Source organism: Hyaena hyaena, unplaced genomic scaffold (assembly GCF_003009895.1).
Source record: "Hyaena hyaena isolate Hyena2069 unplaced genomic scaffold, ASM300989v1 scaffold_838, whole genome shotgun sequence".
Taxonomy (NCBI): domain Eukaryota; kingdom Metazoa; phylum Chordata; class Mammalia; order Carnivora; family Hyaenidae; genus Hyaena; species Hyaena hyaena.
Genome location: NW_024081465.1, coordinates 484592 through 510077, shown reverse-complemented (window position 1 = coordinate 510077; position 25486 = coordinate 484592). Strand labels below are relative to the sequence as shown.

Below are 25486 nucleotides of genomic sequence, written 5' to 3'. Positions count from 1 at the left end.
TTTAAAAGCAAGGATTCTTCAGAAAAGACAATGATGGAGGTGATGTGGGAGAACTCTAGGCTCATCACATCCCACAAACACAACTAGATAACTATCAAATCATCCTAATACCCCAATAAGCAAACTGAAGACTGACAGAGGAACACCTTAAGTAAGGAGAGAGAAGAGGCACTTCAAAGACTGTACTGTAGGCAGGACAGAGATATGGCTTGGAGAGAAACAGATTGTACTGCTATGGAGGCCTGGGAGTTGTGGTTGTGGAGAAAGGCAGAGAAAGAGGAGCACACAGGGGAATGCACAAGGAGAATATTTCCCCAAAGCCAGTGGCTGAAAATGAGAGGGCCTCAACGTTGTGAATTCTTGCAAACACTATGGCATAAAGCATAGAGTTATATTTTTTATTTCTTTTTTAAAATTTTTCATTATTTCCTTCTTTGTAAAAAAAATTTTTTTTAATGCTTTTATTTATTTCTGAGCAAGAGAGAGATGGAGACAGCATGAGCAGGGGAGGGTCAGATAGACAGGGAGATACAGAATCTGAGGCAGGCTCCAGGCTCTGAGATTGCTGTCAGCACAGAGCCCAACACGGGGCTCAAACCCAGGAGCCATGAGAACATGACCTCAGTTGAAGTCAGACGCTTAACCGACTGAGCCACCCAGGCGCCCCAAGCCTAGAGTTTTAAAGATCAACTGGAGACAGGAAGGCATTGCAGTCCTCCTGGAGAGAAGGCAGGCACACAACTAGGGGTGAGACAGCTTAGAAACAGAGATCTAAAGATCACTGGTTGGGAGGTGGGCATGCAGGGGTGAGATTATTCTAGGAGCACTTCCGTCAGAGGCAACATTCACTGAGATGCCTGCCTGAGAACAAGGGAGCTGGGTGGCACCATTTTCTTCCCCCACCCCTCAGCATAAACAGAATCTCCTGAGTGAAGCAGTTCAGTGGCAACACTGGTTGTGTAAGGTGCTTACAGGAAGCCCCACCCCCGTGCTGTGGTGGGAGTGACCTTCTGAGTCAAGCTTGCCTCAGGCCAGGCAAGGTCAGCCTCTCCCCAGGAGACCTGCACAAGCCCCTGCCCACACCTGTCTCTTGACCAGACAGTTCTGCAGGCCTCCGTTCTGGTGGAGTTGGGGTCGGGTCTGATTTCATAAACAGACCTCCTCACACCTAATGAACATTTACCACATTCAGGCCAAGCACCAAACACTATCCACAGCCAGCAAGGAGAGTATGTGCAGGTCACTGGCCTGTAGTGAGGAGATAACTGGCTCTGGAAACAAAGAGAGGAAGGCAGAGACTTACACAAAGTGTGAAGATGGAAGAATGTTGCCCAAATGAAAGAACAAGGGATAGCCTCAATCAGGGATCTACTTAAAACAATTGTCAGTAACATGCTAAATAGAGAAGGTAAGGCAATAATCATAAGAAATACTGCGTTGAGAAGAGAATAGAAAACATTAATGAGCCCCTTCCCACAGAGGTAAAAGTGTGAAGAAAGAATCAAACAGAGATGAAAAATGTAATAAATAAGATGAGAAATCATCCTGATGCAATGAACAACAGGTTGGAGGAAGAAGAGGAATGAATTAGTGAGCGAGAAGACAACATAATGGAAAATAGTGAATCTGAACAAAAGAGACAGAAAACTTTTTGCAACGTGAGAATAGACTTAGGGAACTCAGTGACTACTTCAAAAGTAATGACATTTTTATTATAGGAGCTCCAGAAGAAAAGAGAAAAGGGACAGAAAATTTATTGGGAGAAATATTAGAAAATGTCCCTGCTCTGGGGAAGGAAACAGACATCCACATCCAGGAGGCACAGAGGCAGAGAGTATTTTCCTCAAAATAAACAAGAAGCAGTCCCACAGTGTGACATATTTGAATTAAATTTGCAAAATATGAGATTAAAGAAAAACTGAAAAACATCAAGAGAAAAGCAGTCCTCATCTGCAGGGGAAGTCTTAATTGAAAGCAAGTTGGGTTCTTTGATGACAGGACAGAGCCTGCTTGGGCTTCTCTGGTCCCTCTCTCTCTATGTGCCTCCCCTCCCCTCCTCTCTCCCTCTCCATCTCTGGCTCTCTCAGAAATAATTAAGCATTGAATAAAAAGAAAAGAAATTTGAGACAAACAACTTAATTCAACCATTTGTAATATAAAAATTTCAAGATAGAGTATCTCCTAGACAAAATAGGCAGAAATAAGCAACACAAACGATGACCAAACAAAACCAAAAAGAAAAAAGTGCAAAAATAAGGATTCTCTAGGATGTCTATAGATCATGTCATCTGTGAACGGAGATCATTTTGTTTTAATTTTCCATTTTCAATGCCTTTAATCTATTTCTTTCTTGCCCACTTGTTCTGAATAGACTCTGCAGTGGCATGTTGAATTGAAGTGGTGATGTCGCTTCATTACCTTGTTTCTGATCAGACAGGTGAAGTTTTTAGTCTTTCATTGTTGACTATGTGAGATTTCAGATTTCCATGCACAGATAGCCTTTATTAGATCATGGCTGTTTCCTTCCATTCCTGCTTTATTGGGTCTTTTTTATCATGAAATTCTGTCCAATATGTTCACTTCCTGTTCTGCATCTTATAATACGATCATGTTGTTTTTATCTTCATTGTGTTAATGTGCACTTTAAACTGATGGTGTTCCATATGAGGAAACACCATCGAATTTCAGGAAGAATTCTCACTCATTTATGGTTTAAAATATTATTTTTTTATTATTTCCTTTTATCTCTTCTTTACTTATAATGTCTTATTATGCTTTGATAACTTATTAAAGCTGGGGTCACAGAGAGGGTGTTCTTAATATCCCTTTTCTTGTTCCATCGAAACGTTTGAGGAGATTTGAACAGATTTCTTAACAAATGTTTGTATGGATTATCCAGTTCATTCATCTGGATACTTTTCTTTCTTGGGAGTTTTTTTTTTGTTTTGTTTTTGATTTTAATTAATTTTTACAACTACCCAGGAGATATAGATCAGTGGAGATTTTAAAAAATATTTCCTCCTGAGGGAGTCCAGATAGGTTCTATCTTTCTGAAATTTGCACCCATTTTTTGACATCTCTCTTGTCATATAATTCTCTAGTGGCAGCTCCTCTAATGATTTATATCTCTATGGTATCAGTTATCCTGTGCCTACCTTTCATTCTTCCCCTTGATTGTAGTTGTCTCCTCTCTTCCTTCCTTTCTTGATTTAAAGGGTTGCCAATTTTCATTTCTTATGAGAACCAACCCTTTCTATTCTTTATAGTTTCCTAGTTTTGCTGTATCCTACTTTACTCACTTCTGTGTTGTATTTGAATTTCCTTTTTGTTGGTAATTTTGGGTTCATATGGCATTTTGCCTGAGTATTTGAGGTATAAGAATGTGATTTGCGCTATGCCACGACAACACTACTGCGTTATCTATTAGGCTATGTGGTCTGTACGTTGTGTGCAAGTTTATGTGTCTCTGGAAGAATGAGGTTCTAATGATTTCTTGTCAGCCACCTTGCTGACATTCTCTGAGTGATTTTAGAGATATATATTAGAAGTTGTCAACACATCCTGAGGGAGTAATAAGTAGAATGCTTGTGCTTCTCTATTCTTTGATATCTTTCAGCTGTATCTTCCCATGGCACCCTGAGCTTCCTGACAACGTTGTGCATAGAAGCTTCCTTTCAACACATGTCAATAAGTAGATGTAAACCTAGGGCCCTTGAGAATTTACATATAATGACAGACCAGGACAGTGATGGAAAGAGTGAAGTTCATCATAAATATCGGGAAGGACATATCCAAATTGAGACAACTGCGTGTAATGAGAATCTCACTGCCCAAACTTGTGAAGGATATAAACCGTTTTGGAAAACCTCCCTTTTAAGTCCAGTACTTTACTAAAGCAGTGTGTTGCTGTAAGCAAAAGCTCAAAGCGAATGGTGGGACATGAATATGTGCAGAACAACTATTTGCACATCTGGAAAGTTACCTAGTGCAATGGAAGCATGTGGTTCTGTGGGATGGTGACGGTGGCCTTTGCTGGGAACCAACAGTAGACTCACCACAGAGGAAAGGAGGTGGCAAACTCCTCCCTGGGAACTCAGCAGGAGCTGTTTGTGTTGAGTCACATGGTGGCTGTGGGGGGCTCAGGTGTGCTGTGCTGCATCTCTCCTGTAGTGCCACTAAACACAGGTGTGGGGGAGCAGCATCAGCACTAATGAGGAACCGGTGGAAGATGCCAAGTCACAGACCCGTTTCCAAACTGCACAATCACCACCTCTTTTATGGGACATGGACCCCAGCCTTTATATGCACATGAAAACTTGAAAGCACACAACTGCTTATCAGCCTGGGTTTACAAGAAACATCCCATGGGGAGTTTCAAGAACCAGCATCACCTGGGCCCTCTGCAGGTGTCTGTCTATTGGTCAGAGTGAGAGCATCGGTGCTGCTTTTCCATGAGCTCCAGGTGATTCTTGGGTGAGGCCAGGGTGAAGCATGTGGGTTCACAGACGTATTTGCAAGGCTGCGTCCGGCTTTCAGTTGAAGAGACGATGATAGTCTGTTCGGTGTGGACTTGGAAGGAGAAGGCAGTGCAGCCCCCCCTTCCAGAACTGTGGCGGGATGTGTGGCTGTCTGTGGGAAAGGAGGACATCTGAATCTGGGAAGGAAACGTTTCCACGTAGGAGCTCCATTTTTCTGAGTCCTTCCCGTGACAAAGTAAAGGAGAGGGCAGCCTTTTCTGCATTTCAAGATCCTTCTGCCTCTGAGGTGATGAGAGATGAAGAGGCTGTGCTGAGGCCTTTCAAAGCCTTCAGGTGTGATTTCTCCACCTACCATCACCCCAGAAAACACGAGGGAGGAGAAAGGAGAGGAAGAAATGGCTGCTTCTCAGGTAAATTTTGCCTTGACTTAGCCCAGAAGCTGTGTCCTCATTACTATGAAATGCCATGTATTTAGTGCTTGCAAATATTTACTTTTTTTCTTCTGATGAACCTGCCTAACAAATTTGCTTTGGACTAGTATTTATCCCTTTCATGATAGTCACATTCATTTCTTTAGGACCTTCCTGTGTTATATCCCCAGTCCTTCTCTCCATTCTCTACAACCAGGCTTTCTATAGAGCATGAGGAATTCCTGCCATGAATTCATGACCTGCAAATTATTGAAAATAACCCTTTGGGGACAGATCAATATGAGGATGTATTGATACCCAAGATTCTCATGGGAGGCGGGTCAGGTTTGGGCCTCAGTAAAGGACAAGATTATATATGGATGTTCTGTCTGGGTGTGGCCTGAGTCTATGTAAACTGGTTTCGAACATGAATAAACAGGGGGCCCCGGTGGCGCAGTCAGTGAGGTGTTGCAATGTTGATTCTGGCTCTGGTCAAGATCTCGTGGTTTGAGTGAGTCCTGTGTCCGGCTGCTCACTGTCAGCAGAGCCTGTCTGGCATATTCTCTCCCTTTCTCTCCCACCCCCATTCACTCTTGCTCAAAATAAACTTAAAAAAATACATGAAAACAAAGCAGCTAACTGTTGGGCCCAGAATAAGTCAATGTTCTGAAAAAGAGTTTGCTGTGTAGATTGTTTCAAAGGCTTTCTTTTTAAAAATCATTAAATACTATAGGACATGGGAGGAATCTCTGACTTTAAATTTACAAAAATCTTCTGTATTTTCATAATTTGTACCCTAGTATGATTTGTTTCTTCCGTTGGAAACTCTAAAACGTCCGTGATGAGTCTTTCTATAGGCATGAGGCCCCTGATATCAATTTGTCTCGTTACAGCTGATATTATCATGGATAACGTGGATCAGGGTGTCTCTGACAGATTCCCCCACAAAATGAAGTCTCTCTCCTTTGTTTACTGGAGATGCTGGCGTTTGCAAATAAAGGCTTTATATTAGTCCTTAATCTATTAAGTTTGAATTTTATCTTGCATTGGTTAACAGATGTTTTCTTCATTATTACTGTCTTTAAATTTACAGCAAAATCTAACAAGTATCTTATAACTACTCTATGTTCATAGTTCTTAAAATTCTATAATGTAACTCGGCACAAGTGACAAATAATACCATTTCAAGGAAATAGTCAGGCACTTGTTGGTGACAGGAATGAAATATTTATGATGTTTTTTTCTTGACTGAAATGTGACCCTTCCCTGAGGTTCTCTGTTACCTGTGTTCACTGTGAATTAGTGATAATTGTAGAATGTAAATAGTATAGGATACTGTTGTCAACATCTTACAGTGTGATATATATTCCTTATTTGTTGTAAAATTTTCTTTTTTTAAGTTTATTTTTAGAGACAGTGTGAGTGTATGTGAGATGGGGGTGGGCAGAGAGAAGGAGGAGAGAACCCAAAGCAGGCCCCATGCTCCGTGCAGACACCTATGTGGGGTTTGACCTCATGAACTGCAAGCTCATGACCTGAGCAGAAGTCAGATGCTTAACATTTCATTTCCTTTGTATGAGGGGTGGTCTAAGTCCATACAGTTCCTTGTGGGTCTTTTTTTTTTTTTAATGTTTATTATTTTTGAGAGAGAAGGAGATAGAGAGCCAGAGGGGAGGGGCAGAGAGAGAAGGAGACACCGAGCTGGAAGGAGGCTCCAGTTCAGAGCTACCAGCACAGAGCCCGATGCGGGGCTCGAACTCCCAGACCACGAGAACATGATCTAAGCTGGAGCAGGCCCCTTAAGCGACTGAGCCACTCAGGGGCTCCAGTTCCTTGTGGGTCTTAGGTTTTAGGGTCTACTACTAATTTTTAGTTAGGTTTTTAGTCAAATTCCTGAGGGGAACCTGAGGGGCAGCAGGTGGTGACTGTCACATTCTTAAGGGAAACCTTACACCTGAGGGGGTTTTGCTGTGATCAGACACTCCCAGCATTGTTCCAAAATGTGTTTTTTTTCCCCCCACCCTGAGACCTCAGGTCCTAATCTTTCCTTTTCTACCTACTGAATCCTATCGTTTTGTATATTAATTCTCAGTGAGGCCCAGGGTTAGGCAGGAAGGCTTCCCATTAATTTATGAGCGTTGAGAGGTGCCGGGGTGGCTCAGTCATTTAACTGTCTGACTTCGTTCAGGTCATGATCTTAGCGTTTGTGGGTTTGAGCGCCCCTTTGGGCTCTGTGCTGCCAGCTGGGAGCCTGGAGCCCCCTTCAGAATCTGTGACGGCCTCTCTGCCCCTCCCCCAATCATGCTCTGTGTCTCAAAAAGTAAATAAAAATTTTTTAAAAAATTTAAAAGAATTATGATATCTGAGTACAGATTTTCTCAAGGAGAGGTAACAGGTCTCCTATACAGGACTTGGGGAGGGTCAGGTCCATGTAGCACACGTTTTCTAGGCTCAAGCAGAATTTGTGGGCCTCTGCGGGGAGGGAGGGTCCTGAAAGCAGAGAAGCGAAACTCAGGGATTGGTTCCCAAGTAGGAGCTCACAGTTTGTGAACAGCTCCTGACACAAAGGACTAGGAAGTTGGGCCTTCTCTGTATTTCAAAGTCCTGCCTGCAGGCAAGCAGTTTACTGGGGAAAAGGCTGTGTTGGTGGCTTCACAGACATTTTCTATTTCAGCTGGGATTTCCCCACAAAGATCTTCTGAGAAGCAAATCTAGAGTAGGTGAAAAAAGAAATGGCTAGATCGCAGGTAAGCCTTGTGGGCCTGGCCAGAGGCCCTGTTGTTTTTTGGGGCGGGGGGGGGGGAATTCCATGCACGTAGGAATCGCAGGGCACCTGGGTGACTCAGCCAGTTGAGCATCAGACTCTTACTTGAGTTTAGGCCATGATCCCGGGGACCTGTGTTTCAGCCTTGAGTCAGGGTTAAGTTTCTCCCTCCCTTCCTCTGTCCCTCATCCCTCAGTTTGCATTCTCTTCTCCCTCCCTCTACTTCTCTTTCTTTCTCTCTCTCTCCCGGTCTCCCACCCTCCTTCCCTCCCTCCCTCCCTCTCTCTCTCTCTAAAAGTGTGGTGGTGTCTCCTCACTGAGGAAAGAAAACACTAAGACAACCTGACTATATGAGTTCCTGACCGCATACCTCTTCACCGTGTAGTAAGAGACCACTTGGTGCAACTGCATGTTTGTGTGTTACCGTATATCGGAGACACAGAATTAAAACCTATATAAAAACTATGCCATGTAGTGTTCAGTGCTCAGTTCTTTGGGTACAAACCCAACTGAATTATGCCAGCAGCAATGAATTTGTTTCCTGGAGGGAAAAGTCTGGGTGTGAGAATCCCACTACAACAGAAATTTCAAAAAAGAAACCAATGATTTTTTTTAGTTCTGATGGTTCTCCTTTATGTTTTCACCTAGTTTTTACCTTCTCAGAAATGATACTCAAGGTAGTTGGTTAGGACACTCCTCCCCTTTGTCCCAACGACTCTGGTCCCTTCTCTCCAACCTGCCTTCCAGTAGGGCATCAACAGTTGTCACTTTCAATTAAATTCCTGCAAGTATTGAAAATAGTCCCTTTGTGACAGATTGAGACGGGAGGGTGTTGAGTCCAAGGTTCCTGTTGCTGATGGGGTCTGGCTCTGGGGCTGCACTCAAGGAAAACCGTTCCCACTTAGTTCTGATCTCCATGCTTTCTCCGCTCTGGGTAGAATAGGATTCTGAAAATGCAAAACACGCAGGATGGATAGGAGGCATAGAATAACCCGGAAAGTTCCTTTTCGTTAGGATGTGCAAAAGATACTTAAATGTTGTAGATATTACAAGACATGGAAACTATATGTGACTGAAGGGTGAATAAATCCACTGTATCCTCAAAGTTGTTTTTTTGTCTGTTTGTTTACAAATAGTGTATTTGTCAAGTTGGTTTCCATATAACACTCAGTGCTCATCCCCACAAGTGCCCTCCTCCATGCCCATCTCCCCCACCCCACCCCGACACACCCTTCAGTCCTCAGTTTGTTCTCAGCATTCAAGGGTCTCTCATGGTTGTTACTATTCTGACTTGCTGTTTGGGGTCACAAGAACACACCGGTGGTCCTGTGTCCTGGGGTGTACCTCAGGCACTGAGATGGCTTTGTTTCCTTACAGCTGACGTTACCTTCTTTTACTTGGCTTTGTGCCCTTGCCAGATTTCTCCCCTGGAATGTAATGTAATTTTCCTTCTTATTGGTTGAAATGTTTTTCAGGCAGATCCCCTGATCGATTTCCAGTCACCACCATATTTAAAGTGGAAACTTCTTTCTCCCAGTTTCACTTTTCCTGTAGTTTTTTTTTTTTCCAAGTTTACTTATTTTGAGAGAGTCAGAGAGAGCCAGAGCAGTGGAGTTGCAGAGAGAGCACATGAAACCAAGCAGGCTCCCCAGGGTCAGTGCAGAGCCTGACTCAGGGCTCAAACTCACAAAATCATGAGACCTTGACGTGAACTGAAATCAAAAGTCAGATGCTTAACTGACTGAGCACCTAGATGCCCCCTTTTCTGCCATTTCTGGTGAGGAGAACAAAGGCCAAAGAAATGTAGATAAACTTAAATTTTCTTACAACTCGCAACCCACTGGGAAATACTGGAGACTGGCAGAGGAAGGTAGTCCTCAAGGAATTTACAACTGCTTTATGGTCTGTGCTTTTCTAGAGGCAAAAAGCAGGCTTAGCTTGACAATAGACAGATTTCCGGAATCCATTGAGTTTCTTTTACCTATGAAAATCCCTTTTGATACTTACATTTCTACCCTTCCTCAACTTAACCTATATAATCAGTGGTTCCTCAGAATTACCCTGCAGCTCATTCTTTCCACATACCCTGTCCCTGTGCTTTAATAAGATCAGCCTCATTCACCAAAAAGGCCTCAGGAATACTTTCTTGAGCATTTACTTATTACTGGCCAACCTTAGGTCAGTTTCCATGGAGGTAATGAAGGCTCTGTTTTGTGTAGTAGATCTAATGACCTCTGGGGATGGAGGTTCTAAATCAGACCTCCACCCCATCGGTTTTTATGTCACTACATAGTCATGGTACAGACATACTCTTCTATGTACTTCTTTGTGTTTTCAGAAAGAGAAGAATCACAGAATTCACTTGTTTGAGCATCTTAAAATTCCAGAGTACCATAGGGCACAAATGATGATTGAAACAATAGCTTTCAATGAGGGGCGCCTGGGTGGCTCAGTCAGTTAAGTTTCCACTCTTGATTTCAGTGCAGTTCATGATCTCGAGGTTCATGAGCTAGAGCCCCATGTCAGTCTGCAGCTGACAATGGCAGCCCTCTTGGGATTCTCTCTCTCTCTCTTTCTCCCTCTCTTCCTGCATGCAGCTGCTCTTTCTTTTTCAAAGATAAATAAACAAACATAAAAAACAAAGGCTTTCAATGTGTCTCGGTGGATCAGTTGGTTAACTATCTGACTCAACTCAGGTTATGATTTCATGGTTCATTAGTTCAGTCCCACATCTCTCTCTCAATGCTCCTCACAGAATTTTCTTTCTTCCCCTCCCTCTCCACCATTTGTACCTTCTCTCAATAAAAAAAATTAAAAATCTAAAAAAAATAATAAAATAAAATGAAAGATTTCCAAGAAATATTAAGTTACAGGTTCATTAAGTATTACGGTCAAGATACTATTATTGAGCTACTGTAGGATACAAAACAGGTAATTTATTGAAGTAGAAGAGGGACAGGACCCATGGATGGAAAGCACTCTACTTTCGCTGCAGGTCACTTATGTTCATGGGGGAGGGTAGGTGCACAGAGTATTCAATCACAAACCTTTTTTTAAATTTGTACTTGTTCTTTTTTTATAATTTTTTAAAAAATAAGTCTTTTCTGAGAGAGAGAGAGAGAGAGACAGCATGAGCAGGGGAGGGTCAGAGGGAGAGGGAGACACAGTATCTGAAGCAGGCTCCAGGCTCTGAGCTGTCAGCACAGAGCCGAATGCGAGGCTTGAACCCACGAATCTTGATATCATGCCCTGAGCCAAAGTGGGACACTTAACCGACTGAGCCACCCAGGCGCCCCTGAAATTTCTACTTCTAAAACTACTTCTCCAGGATTTCTCTGGTTCTTATCTTTCCGTTCAATATTAACAATTGGTGAGACATATCGACAGTCATAAGACCCTTTAAAAAATGCAACATCCAGGGGCACCTGGGTGGCTCAGTCACAGCTTAGAGCTGGCTGGGGATTCTTTCCATCTCTTTCTCTCACCCCCTTTTACACCATGCTTGCCCATGCTCTCTCTCACAATATAAATATACATAAAAAAGAAAAAAAAGAATGAAGGAAGGAGTCTTTAGTTGATGCTTCCCAAAAGTAGGCAGGCTCTAGGTCAGGCTTCTACGGTGAAGGGGAACATATTTCTCTTTGTAGCCCCCATCATAGAAGTCTCAGAAATAGAAACTGTTCTATTTATATCGTTCTACGTGTTTGTTTTGATAGTGTGAGTAAAAGACCTAAGCATTGTCATCTACGACTAAATTGAGGAGTTTCATGCCATTGAAATGTTTTGTATTTGGTTGTTTTTATTTATTTTTGAGAGAGACAAGGAGGTGAAATGAAGGAAAGAGAGGGAGAGAGAGAATCCCAAGCAGACTCCACACTGTCAGCACAGAGCCAGAGGTGTGGCTTGAACTCAGGAATCATGAGATCATGATCTGAGCTAAAATTAAGAGTTGGACATCTAAATGACTAGGCCACCCAGCAACACATTAAAACTGGTTTATAGGGGGACCTGGGTGCCTCAATTAGTTGAGCATCAGACTTTGGCTCAGGACATGATCTTTCGGTTTGTGGGTTCAAGACCTGCATCGGGCTCTGGGCTTACAGCTCAGAGCCTGGAGCTTGCTTCAGATTCTGTGTCTCCCTCTCACTCTGCCCTTTCCCTGCTCACACTCTGTCTCTCTCTCAAAAATAAAAATTAAAAAAAGATAAAACTGGTTTTTAGTCTCCCTGGTAATTTTCTACTGTATCACTTTTAATGATATATAAGTAATTTCAAAATGTATGGATGTGTGCTTGGAATGTATAAAGGTAAATCAAGTTTTTAAAAAAATTTAATGTTTTATTTATTTCTGAGATAGAGATAGTATGAGAAGGGGATGGTCAGAGAGGGAGGGAGATACAGAATCTGAAACAGGCTCCAGACTCTGAGCTAGGTGTCAGCACAGAGCCCATTGTGGGGCTTGAACCCTGATCCATGAGATCATGATTTGAGCTTCATTTGGATGCTTAACAGACTGAGCCACGCTGGCACCCTAAGGTAGATCAATTTGTGTGCATACCTTTATACTGTCATTGTTATCAGGTTTGACACCTACTATATACATTGATTTAGGTTTCTTTGTGTATATTGATCTGTGTGTCTTTTTAGATCAGCTCTAGGTCAGTTAACCTGAGTTAAAACCTGATCATACTATGTACCAGATGTTTGACAAAACATTCACTAAAACTAGAAAAACAGAGTCTTTCGGGGCGCCTGGGTGGCTTAGTTGGTTAAGCGTCTGACTTTCGCTTGGGTCATGATCTGCGGTTCGTGGGTTCAAGCCCCGCGTCGGGCTCTGTGCTGACTGCCAGCTCAGAGCCTGGAGCCTATTTCAGAGTCTGTGTCTCCCTCTCTCTCTGACCCTCCCCTGTTCACACTGTCTCTCTCTCTCTCCTAGAAATAAATAAAAATATTAAAAAAAAAAAGTCTTTCTTCTCTTATATTATTATTTTTTTTCCATGAATTAATGAGACTGTCAGATGCTCAATACTAACCAGGAAATGCTTGGAAAACCTTGTAGCCTTTCTTGCTATTGTAGTAGTACCTGTATTGCTATAAAACCCACTCAGTTCCAAGTCCTCCAGAGATCTTGTAGTTCTTCCTCTGTGTTCCTGAAATACGAATCCCTTGACCCATAGACTATGGCCTTGTTAGAAATGCAGACACCTTTCCCAGAACTCCTGAACAGAATCTGCATTTTAATAAGATCCAATGCACTGTTGTAAATTCTAATTTATGTTAGAATATGCAAGTATATTTGTAACTCACCAACACTTTCCACTAAGAAATAGACACCACATGGCTCAGTCGGTTAAGCATTGGACTGCAGCTCAGGTCATGTTCTCTAGGTTTGTGAATTTGAACCCCACGTTGGGCTCTGTGATGACAGCTAAGAACGTAAAACTCGCTTTGGATTTTGTGTCTCCAAAGAGTTTTAGCTCTCTCTGCTCCAACCCTGCTCATGCTCTGCCTCTCTTTCAAAAATAAACAGTCACAAAATATTTTTTTAAACTGAAACCATATGTACTGCATGATATAAATACAGGATTCAAAAATGTGTATGTCTCTGTTGACCCATTCATTTTACAAATTCTCTTGAATAAACATAATATTTATTTGGTTCATAACTCAAAGTTAAAGAATATCTAAGATCAAAATACTGTGCTACAAACTGTCTTACAGTAGAAAGTAAGAAACTCCTCTAAGCCGGAACCAGTTCTCCTAATATAACTGAACAAATAGGAGTTTAGTCCATGGTGAATCCCAAAAAAGTATACCAGGTGGAGATGGGAGACAAAGGAAAATTGATTTACAGGAAATAAGGAGATCACAGGGTATAACTTCCAAATTGGAGACTCACAGAAGAGGGGAGATCTTTTCCCTTTCTTTGGGTTTGTTTTTAGTTTTTTAAAATTTATTTGAGAGACAGAGAGGGCAGCGGTGTGGGGGGGGGCGGCAGAGAGAGAGAGAGGGAGAGAGAGAACGTCAGAGAGTTCTGCACCATCAGCACAGAGCCTGATGCAGGGCTAGAACTCATAAACTTTGAGATCATGATCTGAGCTGAAACCAAGAGTCAGACAACTGAGCCCGAGGGGCAGCTCAGAATGGTTTCCTTGTATTTAGGGTTAGGGTGGATATTTAGAAAGGAGAGTCTGTGGATAAGTTGGCCAATGAGACTTCAGATGACAGTTGTATACATTCTCTGTGTGTTACATATTAAATGACATTTGTGCTCCTCCTTGGGTAGAGATTTTAGTATTATAATTAGGTAAAAGGGAGCTTCTGGGTGGCTCAGTCTCTTTAGCTTCAGCCTCTTGCTTTAGGCTCAAGTCACGATCTCACAGTTTTGAAATCCACCTAACTCAAGGTCTTTCCTGAGCACGGAGCCTGGTCGAATTCTTGTCTCTGCCACACCCATACTTGTGCTCTCTCTTTGAGGAAAAAAACCTTTAAAAATAAATATAATGAGATAATGGTAACTATCCTGACTCCATGCTCTTTTCTGATATTCATCTGCATAGATGGGAGTCAGGGGTTAAGCTCAAATTGGACCATTTCAAGCTCTTATTCAGGGCAGGCATTACCGGCTTTTGGATACTTTCTGTTCCTACAACAGGACACTGTGCCCACAGGGTGTTTTCCTTGAAGTAAAAGGGAGGTGTAAATAAGAGGCTAAGTACAATGAGGGACTAAGGTCAGTGAGCACATGCAGGTAAGCCATGAAGATCAGGTCGTGGGGTTCAGCCGGTGACATTAACTTTCTCATAGGTACCATAGGTGTCATTATGACCTCCTCATGTGTCCACTTGGTAACTGTGGTGTTTGTTGCAGGGACTGCTGACCTTCAGGGATGTGGCCATAGAATTCTCTCAGGAGGAGTGGGGACGCCTGAGCCACAGTCAGCGGGATCTGTACAGGGATGTGATGTTAGAGAACTATGGACACCTCCTCTTTTTGGGTGAGGATGACTCCTTCCAGATTTCCCAAACCACACTCAGGGGTTTTGTTCGTTCCTTTGAAGACTGTCTCTTAGGATCTTTCTCCTTGCATGATTGAGATTCAAATCCCTACAGTAAGGGAAAGAAGTAGGGGTTTTTAGATGTAGAGAAAAATCTTCATGATGTTTCCTTTCGGATGAGTTTTCCCTTCCTTAGAGTATCATCATCATTTCTTAGATTAATGGCAATTCTAAACATTGGGTGGCATTAAATGGTATTTCCATCTTCGATACGAATTTCTACCCATTATGGTAGTGGTAATAGTCGGAAGTGGAGATCACGATGCGAACCTTGGAAATCTCTCCTGTTTTCCAAAGGGACTGTTGGGCAATCGTATTTGGAATGATGTTCCAGAATTCTAGAATGTCCTCTCTTCTCTACTGAGGCCAATACTGGTTTGAAAGGTAGAATCCCCAGCAATATTTCTATTCCGTTGTTCTAACTAACAGGTCTTGTTGTGTCAAAGCCGGCCGTGGTCATTTTTTTGGAAGAAAAGAGGGAGCTATGGGATGTGAAGAGAAAGGACACAGTAGCCTCATGCCCAGGTAGGTGGGAATGAAGGAAGCAGATGACAGAGATGAGGTCCCAATGTGATGGAGGAAGACAGACCTTAAAATGTGGTTTGAGCAGCCCTTCTTGAATGGAAATTAGTTTGAGAAACCTAGTTTCATGTCTCTCCATCTTACAGAGGGACATGTGCTTTCCAACACACCCCACTCTCACATTCTCTAAGGATTCTTCTTCAGTGTCACCAAAGGTCCTTCACATCCACAGTGAGGGCCCCCTTATCTCATTGGTTCTCCATTGCTTTGAGGGTTTGGGGAAATCTCTGTAGTTCTGAGGAAGTCTGTTCGTTCATGTCTGAGTATTTGCCTTGTGTGAGAAGTGTGTCAGGGTAGTGGGTGGTTTATTGGGGTTTGGTGCAGAAATCCCAGGAACACTGGGGACAGATACCACCTGTTACCTGGTTCATGGTTTCCAATATATGGAGGCTTTAGTCTTAATTGTACAAAATTGAGACCCACTAATTTCATGAGATATTAAAGCACCTCCCTAGGGGCGCCTGGGTGGCTTAGTCGGTTAAGCGTCCGACTTTCGCTTAGGTCATGATCTCGCGGTTCGTGGGTTCGAGCCCCGCGTCGGGCTCTGTGCTGACTGCCAGCTCAGAGCCTGGAGCCTATTTCGGAGTCTGTGTCTCCCTCTCTCTCTGACCCTCCCCTGCTCACGCTGTCTCTCTCTCTCTCTCTCCTAGAAATAAAATTTAAAAAAAATATTAAAAAAAGAAAACACCTCCCTAAAATGAGAAAATCTAACCCTTTTTTTCCACTTCAAAAGGTCAGTTTTAAGGGCACATGGGTAGATCCATTGCCAAAGCATCTGACTTCAGCTGAAGTCATGATCTCCCAGTCAGTGAGTTAGAGTCCCACACAGGGTTCTGTGATGACAGCCCAGTGCAAGTTTGGAGTTTTGTGTCCCTCTCACTCTGCTCTTCCCCTACATGGTCTTTTTCTATCTCTCTCAAAATAAATTAAAAGAAGCTTAGAAAAAGTTAGAAAAGTTTATTTTTTGATGATATTATCTAAGATAACAAATTTCCACTATATATGTTCCATTCCTTAATGGTAAAATCTCCGATTTTTTTCTAGAATTTATACATAAAGTAATGTCCTAAGGGTGATAGAACATTTAGAATTCAAAACGTGCAGGGGCACCTGGGTGGGTCAGTAAGTTAAGCGTCCAACTTCGGCTCAGGTCAGGATCTCACAGTTAATGGGATCGAGCCCTACATCGGGCTTCTTGCTGACTGCCAGCTCAGGGCCTGGAACCTGTTTCAGATTTGTATTTCCCTCCCTCTCTGACCCTCCTCTGCTCACTGTCTCTGTCTCTCTGTCTCTCAAAAATTAAAAAAATAAAATAAAATAGAATTCAAAACTTGTAGCCCATAATAAAATCTCAATTGTTACATTATTTCTTAATAATTAAATGACTTCATAATATTGTCCTGTATAACATAAAGCTCCTCTGACTATGTCATATGTGTTCTCACTTTCTGAGTAGTTATATATGAGATTACATTATGATCTATTTTATCAAACTATTTTTTAATTTTTTGTAATGTTTATTTTTGAAAGACAGAGCAAGCAAAGGAGGACAGAGAGAGTGACACACAGAATCTGAAACATCCTCCTGGCTCTGAGCTGACAGCACAGAGTCCGCCCCGGGGCTCCATCTGTCTGAGCCGAAGTCAGAGGCTAGACCTACTGAGCCCTCTAAACTCCCTGTGGCCATAATACTATCTCTGACCGTGCACCCATGAAAAAAGGCAGAGTTTGAATTATTGGCATGTCTTCCTGCACAGGAAAATTGTAAAGTATATTCATTAATATCCACCGCAAAAAGCTGTAATGAAAGCCCTTATGAATTAAGCACTTAACAGACATTATTACACAGAATTTAAGGACATAATCCATTTTTTAGAATCAAGCCAGCAAAAAAATTTTCATTTAAGTTTTTTTTTTTTTTTGCATGTATTTTGAGAGATGGAGAGAGAGAGTGGAGGAGGAACAAAGAGAGAGGAGAGAATTCCAGGCAGGCTCCACACTGACAGTGAAGAGCAGGATGTGGAGCTGAAACATATAAAAAATCAGATGATGGCCTGAGCTGAAACCAAAAGTCACATGCTTAACCCTTGGAGCCACCCAGGAACTCCAAAACTAAACAAAGAAACACCATCAAATTGTAAAATCTGTGAAGAATAACTTTATAAAAGTATTATTTGGGATTAAATTCAGATACAATCTGAGTGACCTAGAAAAAATAATGATTCGAGGTGCCTGTGTGGCTTAGTGAAGTGTCAGACTTCAGCTCAGGTCATGATCTCACAGATTGTGGGTTTGAGTCCCCCATCATGCTCTGTGCTGACTGCTCAGAGACTGGAGCCTGCCTCAGGTTCTGTGTCTCCCTGTCTCTCTGCCCCACCTCCTCTCATGCTCTCTCTCCCTCTGTCAAAAAATAAACAAACTGTGGGACGCCTGGGTGGCTTAGTCGGTTAAGCGTCCAACTTTTGCTTAGGTCATGATCTCGCAGTTCGTGGGTTCGAGCCCCGCATCGGGGTCTGTGCTGACTGCCAGCTCAGAGCCTGGAGCTTATTTCAGAGTCTGTATCTCCCTCTCTCTCTGACCCTCCCCTGGTCACACTGTCTCTGTCTCTCTCTCTCTCCTAGAAATAAATAAAAAATATTTTAAAAAATAAAAAAAGAAAAAATAAACTGTAAAGTAGATAAAAAATAAAAGAAAAAGAAAAATGATTTTTTTTTCTGAAGTTAAAGTTTTTTCAGTTTTGTGTATAAGAAATTTTCATTGTATTCATCTGATAGTAGAGAGTGAGGGACACCTGGGTGGCTCAGTCGGTTAAGCATCCGAGTTCAGCCCAGGTCATGATCATCCGGTTCGTGGCATCAAGCCCCGCATCGGGCTCTGTGCTGACAGCTCAGAGCCTGGAGCCTGTTTCCAATTCTCTGTCTCCTTCTCTTTCTGACCCTTCCCTGCTCACACTTTCTCTCTCTTGGAAATAAACAAAACATTAAAAACAGAAAGTGGAATGATTTTACTTTCATTCTGTACCTTTCAGCAGTATCTTCAAATGCTAACGAGAGCCTTCTTCCAAAGACGTTCATAGAAACTTCTTTTCAAAATGTTTCAGTGGGTATATATCAACATAGTGCCCTTGAGAATGGACACTTAGTGACAGGCTGGAAGAAGGATGGGAAGAGAGAAGGGCATCAAAGCTATCTGGAGACTCCTTTTCCAGAGAATGATTATGAATGTAATAAATATGGGTATGTTTTTTATCAAAGCACCAACCTTATTGTACCTAAGAGTATACATTTGGGAGAGAATCCTTCTAAATATAATGAATGTGGGCAAATTGCTAGCATGTCCTCCAATGTTGGTGATCATCAGAGAATTCATGTGGGAAAAAATCCATGTACATGCAATGAATCTGGGGACATGCTTAGTCAGTCATCAAGACTGCATATAAATAAGACAATCCATACTGCACATAAAGATTACATTTGTAAGGAGTGTGGCAAAGCCTTCAGCTGGCACTCAGCACAAATTCAGCATCACCGAGTGCATACTGGAGACAAACCAGTGAAATGTGAAGATTGTAGTAAAACTTTTAATTATGGCTCATCAGTAAATGGACATAGTCCAATCCTGACTGGAGAGAAACCTTACACACATAAAAATTGTGGAACGGCCTCTACCCAACGCTCACATCTTACTGAACATCACAGAACCCATACTGGAGGGTAATCTTACCAATGTAAAGAATGTGGAAAGGCCTTTACCTCCATGGCAAACCTGTACATACATCACAGAATCCATACTGGTGAGAAAACTTACCAATGTAAAGAATGTGGAAAGGCCTTTAGCCATTTCTTCGTCCTTCAACAACATCACAGAATCCATACTGGAGAGAAACCTTGCCAATGTAAAGAATGTGGAAAGGCCTTTAACCAAATGTCAAACCTGTACAAACATCACAGAATCCATACTGGTGAGAAACCTTATCAATGTAAAGAATGTGGGAAGGGCTTTAACCAAACCTCAAACCTTTACAGACATCACAGAATCCATACTGGAGAGAAACCTCACCAATGCAATGAATGTGGCAAGGCCTTTATCCAACACTCACACCTTATTCAACATCACAGAATTCATACTAGATTGAAACTTTACAAATGTAAAGAATATGGCCAGATCTTTAACTGACCCCTACACCTTACTTGATAGCACTGAATTCATACATGAACAGAAACCTTGATAAAAACCAATGAAAAGGACATAGTTAGGTCTTTCATCAGTCTTGAATCTAAATTTACTCATCTCAGAATTCATACTGGAGCAAATCTTTCAAATTTAAGGAATGTGAGAAACATTTTGTGGACTGTTCATGCCTTGCATCACATAGGAAAATTTATCCTGGTGAATAACCACTGAATACTAAAGAGTGTGGCAAGGCTTTCAAGTGTGGCAAGGTAAAATACTGACTCCTGATCAGAGACTGAATACTGGGGAGGATTTTGCAAATATAAAGTATTTGGGAAGTCTGTTCATCAGAGGTGAAGCTTCATTCTTCATCACAGAATTCATACTGAAGAAAAATCTTAAACTGTAAAAGAAAATGGTAAAACCTTTATGACTGCTCAACCTTGGTATCACAGACTTTATGACAAGGAGAAACATTACAATGGTAAAGAATGTGTCCATCCTATAGCTGGACCTCACAACTTGATCCATATCATAGCTAACTTACAGGATAGAAAGTAACATGTACAGAAAAAAAAGCGCTTATAAGTGCAATTTGATCCTTAATCAATATCCAAAAGTTCACATGAGATTTATATTGTACAGACATAATGAGGAAAGGCCTTCAATTAAATGTACGCTTTAGCAAACCCCAGACCGTGCATGAAAGAAGGTCACTTGAAGGATATAAGTATTTGGAAAAATATTGAACTGAACATCAGCTGTCAATAAGTGTTACAGAATCCACAGTAGAGACTAGTATATCAGACTGTATTCAGACATTCATCAACATACTGATAAGGACTAATACAATGTTAAACATAATGTATATGCTATTATGCCTCAAGAGTTTAATTCAATCAATCTTTTAAATGATTTTTATTTTTTAAGGAGAGCAGGAGCTGGGAATGGGGAGAGAAAGTGGGAGACAGTCCAAAATACGCTCTGGGCTCTGAACAATCAGCATAGACCCCAACCGGGGGTTATACTCATGAACTGCAAGTTCACTACCTGAACCAAAGGTTCATGCTTAACCAAGTGAACCACCCAGGTGCCCCTCAATAGATCAATTATTGCATAGGTATCATTAATTTCAGTCTGTGCTCTTTTTGTCACATCAACCTTCTGTGACATTTGTGACTAGAAAATAGTGTATTTCTATTCTCAAAATACTTCCAATATTCATTTATTCTGAGTGGCTTTGGAAAATTATGTGGCTGATTATTGGTGCATCAAAGACATGACATGCCCTTCTTCATTAGGCGTGACTCATGACTCATTCTCCATGGAAGATGAAGGGGAACATAATACACCATATACAGAGAAAATCTACATGGAGATGCTGTTGGTGATATATTGATGCAAGTTCTCATGAAAAGGTGTTCAAAACATCATTCTTTTCCCTGTATTAAAGCTAAAATCTTATTGAATATTACAAATAAAATAATTTCCCAATTGGTTTTTAAGGAAAAAAGACTCGGCAGTGCAGTGAAACACTGGTATATTTTCACTACAGCAAGAGTTAGAGAATGTCAGTTGATGTGGTTGAAATGATGAAATGGTCATAGAGATTCAAAAGGGCATTATTAACTCTTCACCAAGGTAGTATACAATTATAAATACAGAGTTTTCAAGAAAGACTCAGGCCTGAAAATTATGGAAGTCTGTATTCCCACATCATTTTATCAAGAAATACTTTCTGAAGGCTTGCATTCTAGATACTGAACAATGTTAATAGGATGGTTAATAAAACAGTTGTTTTAATGAGTTTACATGAATGTGTAGAGAGTGAAGTGTTATTTCATCGCCAGTGTTAAGGTATCTCATGTGATTAAACTGTAGGAAAGGGATGGAAAGTAAGAAAATGTGAAGATGTCTTTCCACTGTAAGGTGGGAACCTGAAGTGGCTCCCTTTTTGGAACTGCAGAGTCACAGGCAGCGCTTGGTCGCATCTGATGAATAAAAGTCATAGAGATGGAATTGACAAATCTGGGATTCTGAGGACGAGGGAAGTGCCATTTCATCTTCATGATTTAACTGAGTTCCTGTGTGTTACTGAGGACCAGATGCTCTAAGATGACAATGATGCCTGTGATGCTCAGGTCTTGGTCAGTGGCAGTTATGGAGGAGGGCATATTGGATGATGTAAATCACTAAGGGTATTGCTGTAAAATGTCACACGTTACAGTAGGTATTGGAGATGACGCTCAAAGGGCCTGGACACAGTGGGATAGGTTCAGAGACAGGGACCCGATGAGATTTATTAGAAACACCTATTATTTGACCCGTTTTCATTCTCTGAAGCAGGGGCTGTAGACAACCTACAAAGCCACATAGGGAGTAGGGAGTTTTTAAAGGGGCGTCACAGAACTCCTGAGCATTGACATGCAGGGGAAGCAGTGGTACAGTGCTGAATCATTCTCCATATGACCTCAGGACTTGCTGGCATCAGAAAAGGCCACTTTGCTACCATGGTCAAACTTGAATTTCTAGGAACATTGGGATCCTTGTTTCCCCAGCAACAGTGGCCTGTTGAAATCTCAAAGAAGCTACAAGTAGTCAAGCCATAAGCTAGAGAGCATAGGTCAGTGTGTTAGATGTATGTACCCATGACAGTGCTTGGAACAGGTATAGTCTGAGAAAGTCTGTATTTGTAAAGTAACAGACACATCATTAAGGTAGTTTTTATGGAGCTTTTAGTCTGCACACACAGCTTTTACTCACGAGGTGCTGTGCTGGGTACCTCAGGAATGTGTATGTGAGTTAACCTCATACTTTAGGACTTAAAATGGTTGTCCACCATTTCCTTCAGAAATACTGCTGTCCCCTACTTTTCTGTTTCTTTTTCTCCCATAACATTGATTGTATAAAAGAGGAGCCAAATATGGTTTGGAAGAATATACGAAAGCATGAACTGGAACCTCAGAGGAAGTTCTCATTGCTGACTAAGAAGCACATTGGCATGTGACAAACAAGAGAAATTAAAATCTAATAGTATATGAAAGGAGTCTCCAGAAATACAAGAAAACTGCATAGGAAAAGTATATATGTCTTTGAAGAGGAGAGAAGGAGGAGGAGAATGAAGTGGGGGAGAGGAAAGAAGGCAGGAAGAAGGGAGGAGGGAAGAACAGAAGTCTGGGGCCTCCGAGGGAAAGTATGTAATTCACAGGAAGATGAAAAGTAAGTGTTTGAGGGGTGCCTGGGTGGCTTAGTCGGTTAAGCATCCGACTTTCACTTAGGTCATGATCTCGCGGTTCGTGAGTTCGAGCCCCGCATCGGGCTCTGTGCTGACTGCCAGCTCAGAGCCTGGAGCCTGTTTCAGAGTCTGTGACTCCCTCTCTCTCTGACCCTCCCCTGCTCACGCTGTCTCTCTCTCCTAGAAATAAATAAAACTACTTAAAAAAAAAGTGTTTAATAAGCAAATATTTTCTGGGCCGCTCTAAAACAGTAGGACATAGAAAACTTTGTTCACATGGTCCTTCCTGGGCTCCTCCCTGTTGTGACCATACCTAGCTTGTATCATAATGTAGTCCCGTGTGGTGAGTGCTCTGATCCTGGGCAGCTTTTCTATGTATATTATTTTTTAGAGAGGCAAGTGAAAAGTAAACATTCTTCATGAATCTGCTTAATTTTGATTGCTTATTAACACCAAATGATGTTTCTGCCAAAGTGGCCCATCAGAGAAGAGCCTGGGTGTGACTCATAGAAACTGTAGGAGATTTTGTTCAGTTTTGGTTCAGGTCATGACCTTGTGGTTCATGAGTTCAAGCCCCGTATTGGGCTCCCATGCTTACGTTGTGGAACCTGCTTGGGATTCTTGCTCTGTCTGCTCCTCTCCCACTCATGCTTTCTCTCTTTTGCAAAATAAATAAACTTTAAGAAAAATGTTGAAGTAAGTGACGGTCATCAAAGCATGGAGTAGAATGTTGTCAACTACTGAGGGTGAAGGAAATGTTGACATGATACTGGCATCTCGAGGTTACAGCAGGGAGAGCTCTCAAGCCCTATCAATCAGAGTGAATGGCAGACTCAACAGGAAGAAAATGTCTTTAGCTTCCACAAACTCGACCTTCGAGGTACGTTATACTCTACTATTCCAGCCGGAGGAAGACATGTTTCTGTATCTTTCCCAGGCAACAGCACAACCACTGAAAACCCACATTCCTTCAAACTATCATTTTACTACAAAGACCTTTTAGTTGATAAAAGACTTTTCAACATATCCCTTTTCTCCATAAATTCAGGCCTCTTTATTCCCTGAACTCAGCTATGCTTTTTCATCAGCCTGTTTGTCACCAGTTCCAAATTCTGTTATTCCAGAATGAACCCATGTTTTGGTGGATAAATACCTGGCAGTGATTATTTTTAGGTTAAATGTAACAAGGTTCACATTTGTAGGAAGAATAAATATGGGATTTCTGTTGTATAGCATAATCTATATCCTGATCATCTTCATCTATATCTAATGATATTTATATCTATACCAAAGAAGTGGTAGATTCCATCTCTTATCTACATTCTTAAATAAGGTGAAGTAGGTTAATAATGGTGGCAGGATAATCCATTATTCTTTACATACAAATATTAACATATTAAACACCTATATGTTGTATTTTTTAAAATATATGAAGATTACACAGACTCAGTTATGTTTTTCAAACGCATTGTATCATCCTTGTTCAAAATAAAGACTACAAACATTTGAGAAGCATTCTTGTTCTCAGGCTTGTGGGTGACTCAGTTGTTTCAGCATCCGACTTTGGCTCAGGTCATGATCTCATGGCTGGCGGGTTTGCATCCAAGAGTGGCTCTGTGCTGACAGCTCAGAGCCTCCTCCAGATATTCTGTTTCCCTCTCTCTCTGTCCCTCCCCCACTTGTACACTGTCTTTCTCAAAATAAATATTAAAGGGGCTCCTGGGTGGCTTAGTCGGTTGAGCGTCCGACTTTCTCTTAGGTCATGATCTCGTGGTTCGTGAGTTCGAGCCCCGCGTCGGGCTTTGTGCTGACTGCCAGCTCAGAGCCTGGAGCCTGTTTCAGTCTGTGACTCCCTCTCTCTCTGACCCTCCCCTGCTCACACTTTCTCTCTCTCTCTCTCCTAGAAATAAATAAAACATAAAAAAAAAAAATTAAAGAATGAAAGAAGCATGCTTGTTCCAATATGATGACCTAGGAGTAATAATTTCAATAATTTTCAGGAGTGAAATAATTAAGAAATATCAATGTACATTCATATGCCCTTTTGGGAAAGAGTTAGGTATCCTTTACTGACATCTGTGATGTCTTCTTCATTGCATCCAGTTCAAGTAGTATTCTCTACTTCTATCCATTCATATTGTAGAGATAGATTTGTATTTTTTAAATTTAAATCTGTTTTTTAAAATTTCTTAAATCTTTATTTATTTTTTAGAGAGAGACCGAGAGAGACAGAGTGTGAGCAGGGGAGAGGCAGAGATAGAATCTGAAACTGCATCCTGGCTCCGAACGGTCAGCACCCAGCCTGATGCAGGGCTTGAATCCACAAACTCTGAAATCATAACCTGAGCAGAAGACAGATGCTTAACCGACTGAGCCCTGCAAGCGCCCCTATTTTTTTTTATGAGTTTTTAAGATTTTATTTTAATTCCAGTTAGTTAACATAGTGTGTTATATTATCTTCAGGTGGACAATACAGTGATTCAACAATTCCCTACATCACCCAGAGCTCTTTACAACAGGTGGATTCCTCAATTCCCAACAACTATTAATCCAGTCCTCTCTCCCCACCAACACACACCTCTTTCTGATGACCATATCTATAATAAAGGGTTCAATTTTGATTTGTGTCAATCTCTCTCTACTATCACATAATGATTAAATTACAAGTGGAAGAATGAACTATAGGCTTTCTAAAGGGTGTTCTTATTGCCCTTCTGATGTCTCATTATACTAATTCTAATGGGATGTCTCTTTTCCTTTGTTTTCTCCTGTTGTGATATGTGCAAG

At 41.5% G+C, this 25486-nt stretch overlaps 2 protein-coding genes across 3 annotated transcripts in view; both read left to right on the top strand.

Annotated features, from left to right (window-relative positions):
• LOC120222060 (putative protein ZNF720) overlaps positions 1 to 21234 on the top strand; it is a 46155-nt gene extending 24921 nt beyond the window's left edge. The window contains exons 1-4 of one of the 2 annotated variants that reach the window (XM_039219745.1): positions 7503 to 7635; positions 14523 to 14649; positions 15139 to 15234; positions 20766 to 21234. In XM_039219745.1, coding sequence (XP_039075676.1) covers positions 7621 to 7635; positions 14523 to 14649; positions 15139 to 15234; positions 20766 to 20863 — 336 coding nt within the window. In that variant the 5' untranslated portion in view covers positions 7503 to 7620 and the 3' untranslated portion in view covers positions 20864 to 21234. Of the gene's footprint in view, positions 1 to 7502; positions 7636 to 14522; positions 14650 to 15138; positions 15235 to 20765 lie in introns of those variants that run through there. The other variant, XM_039219746.1, reaches the window with a different exon arrangement.
• LOC120222055 (zinc finger protein 595-like) overlaps positions 1 to 25486 on the top strand; it is a 202455-nt gene that overhangs the window by 42989 nt on the left and 133980 nt on the right. The window lies entirely within an intron of this gene.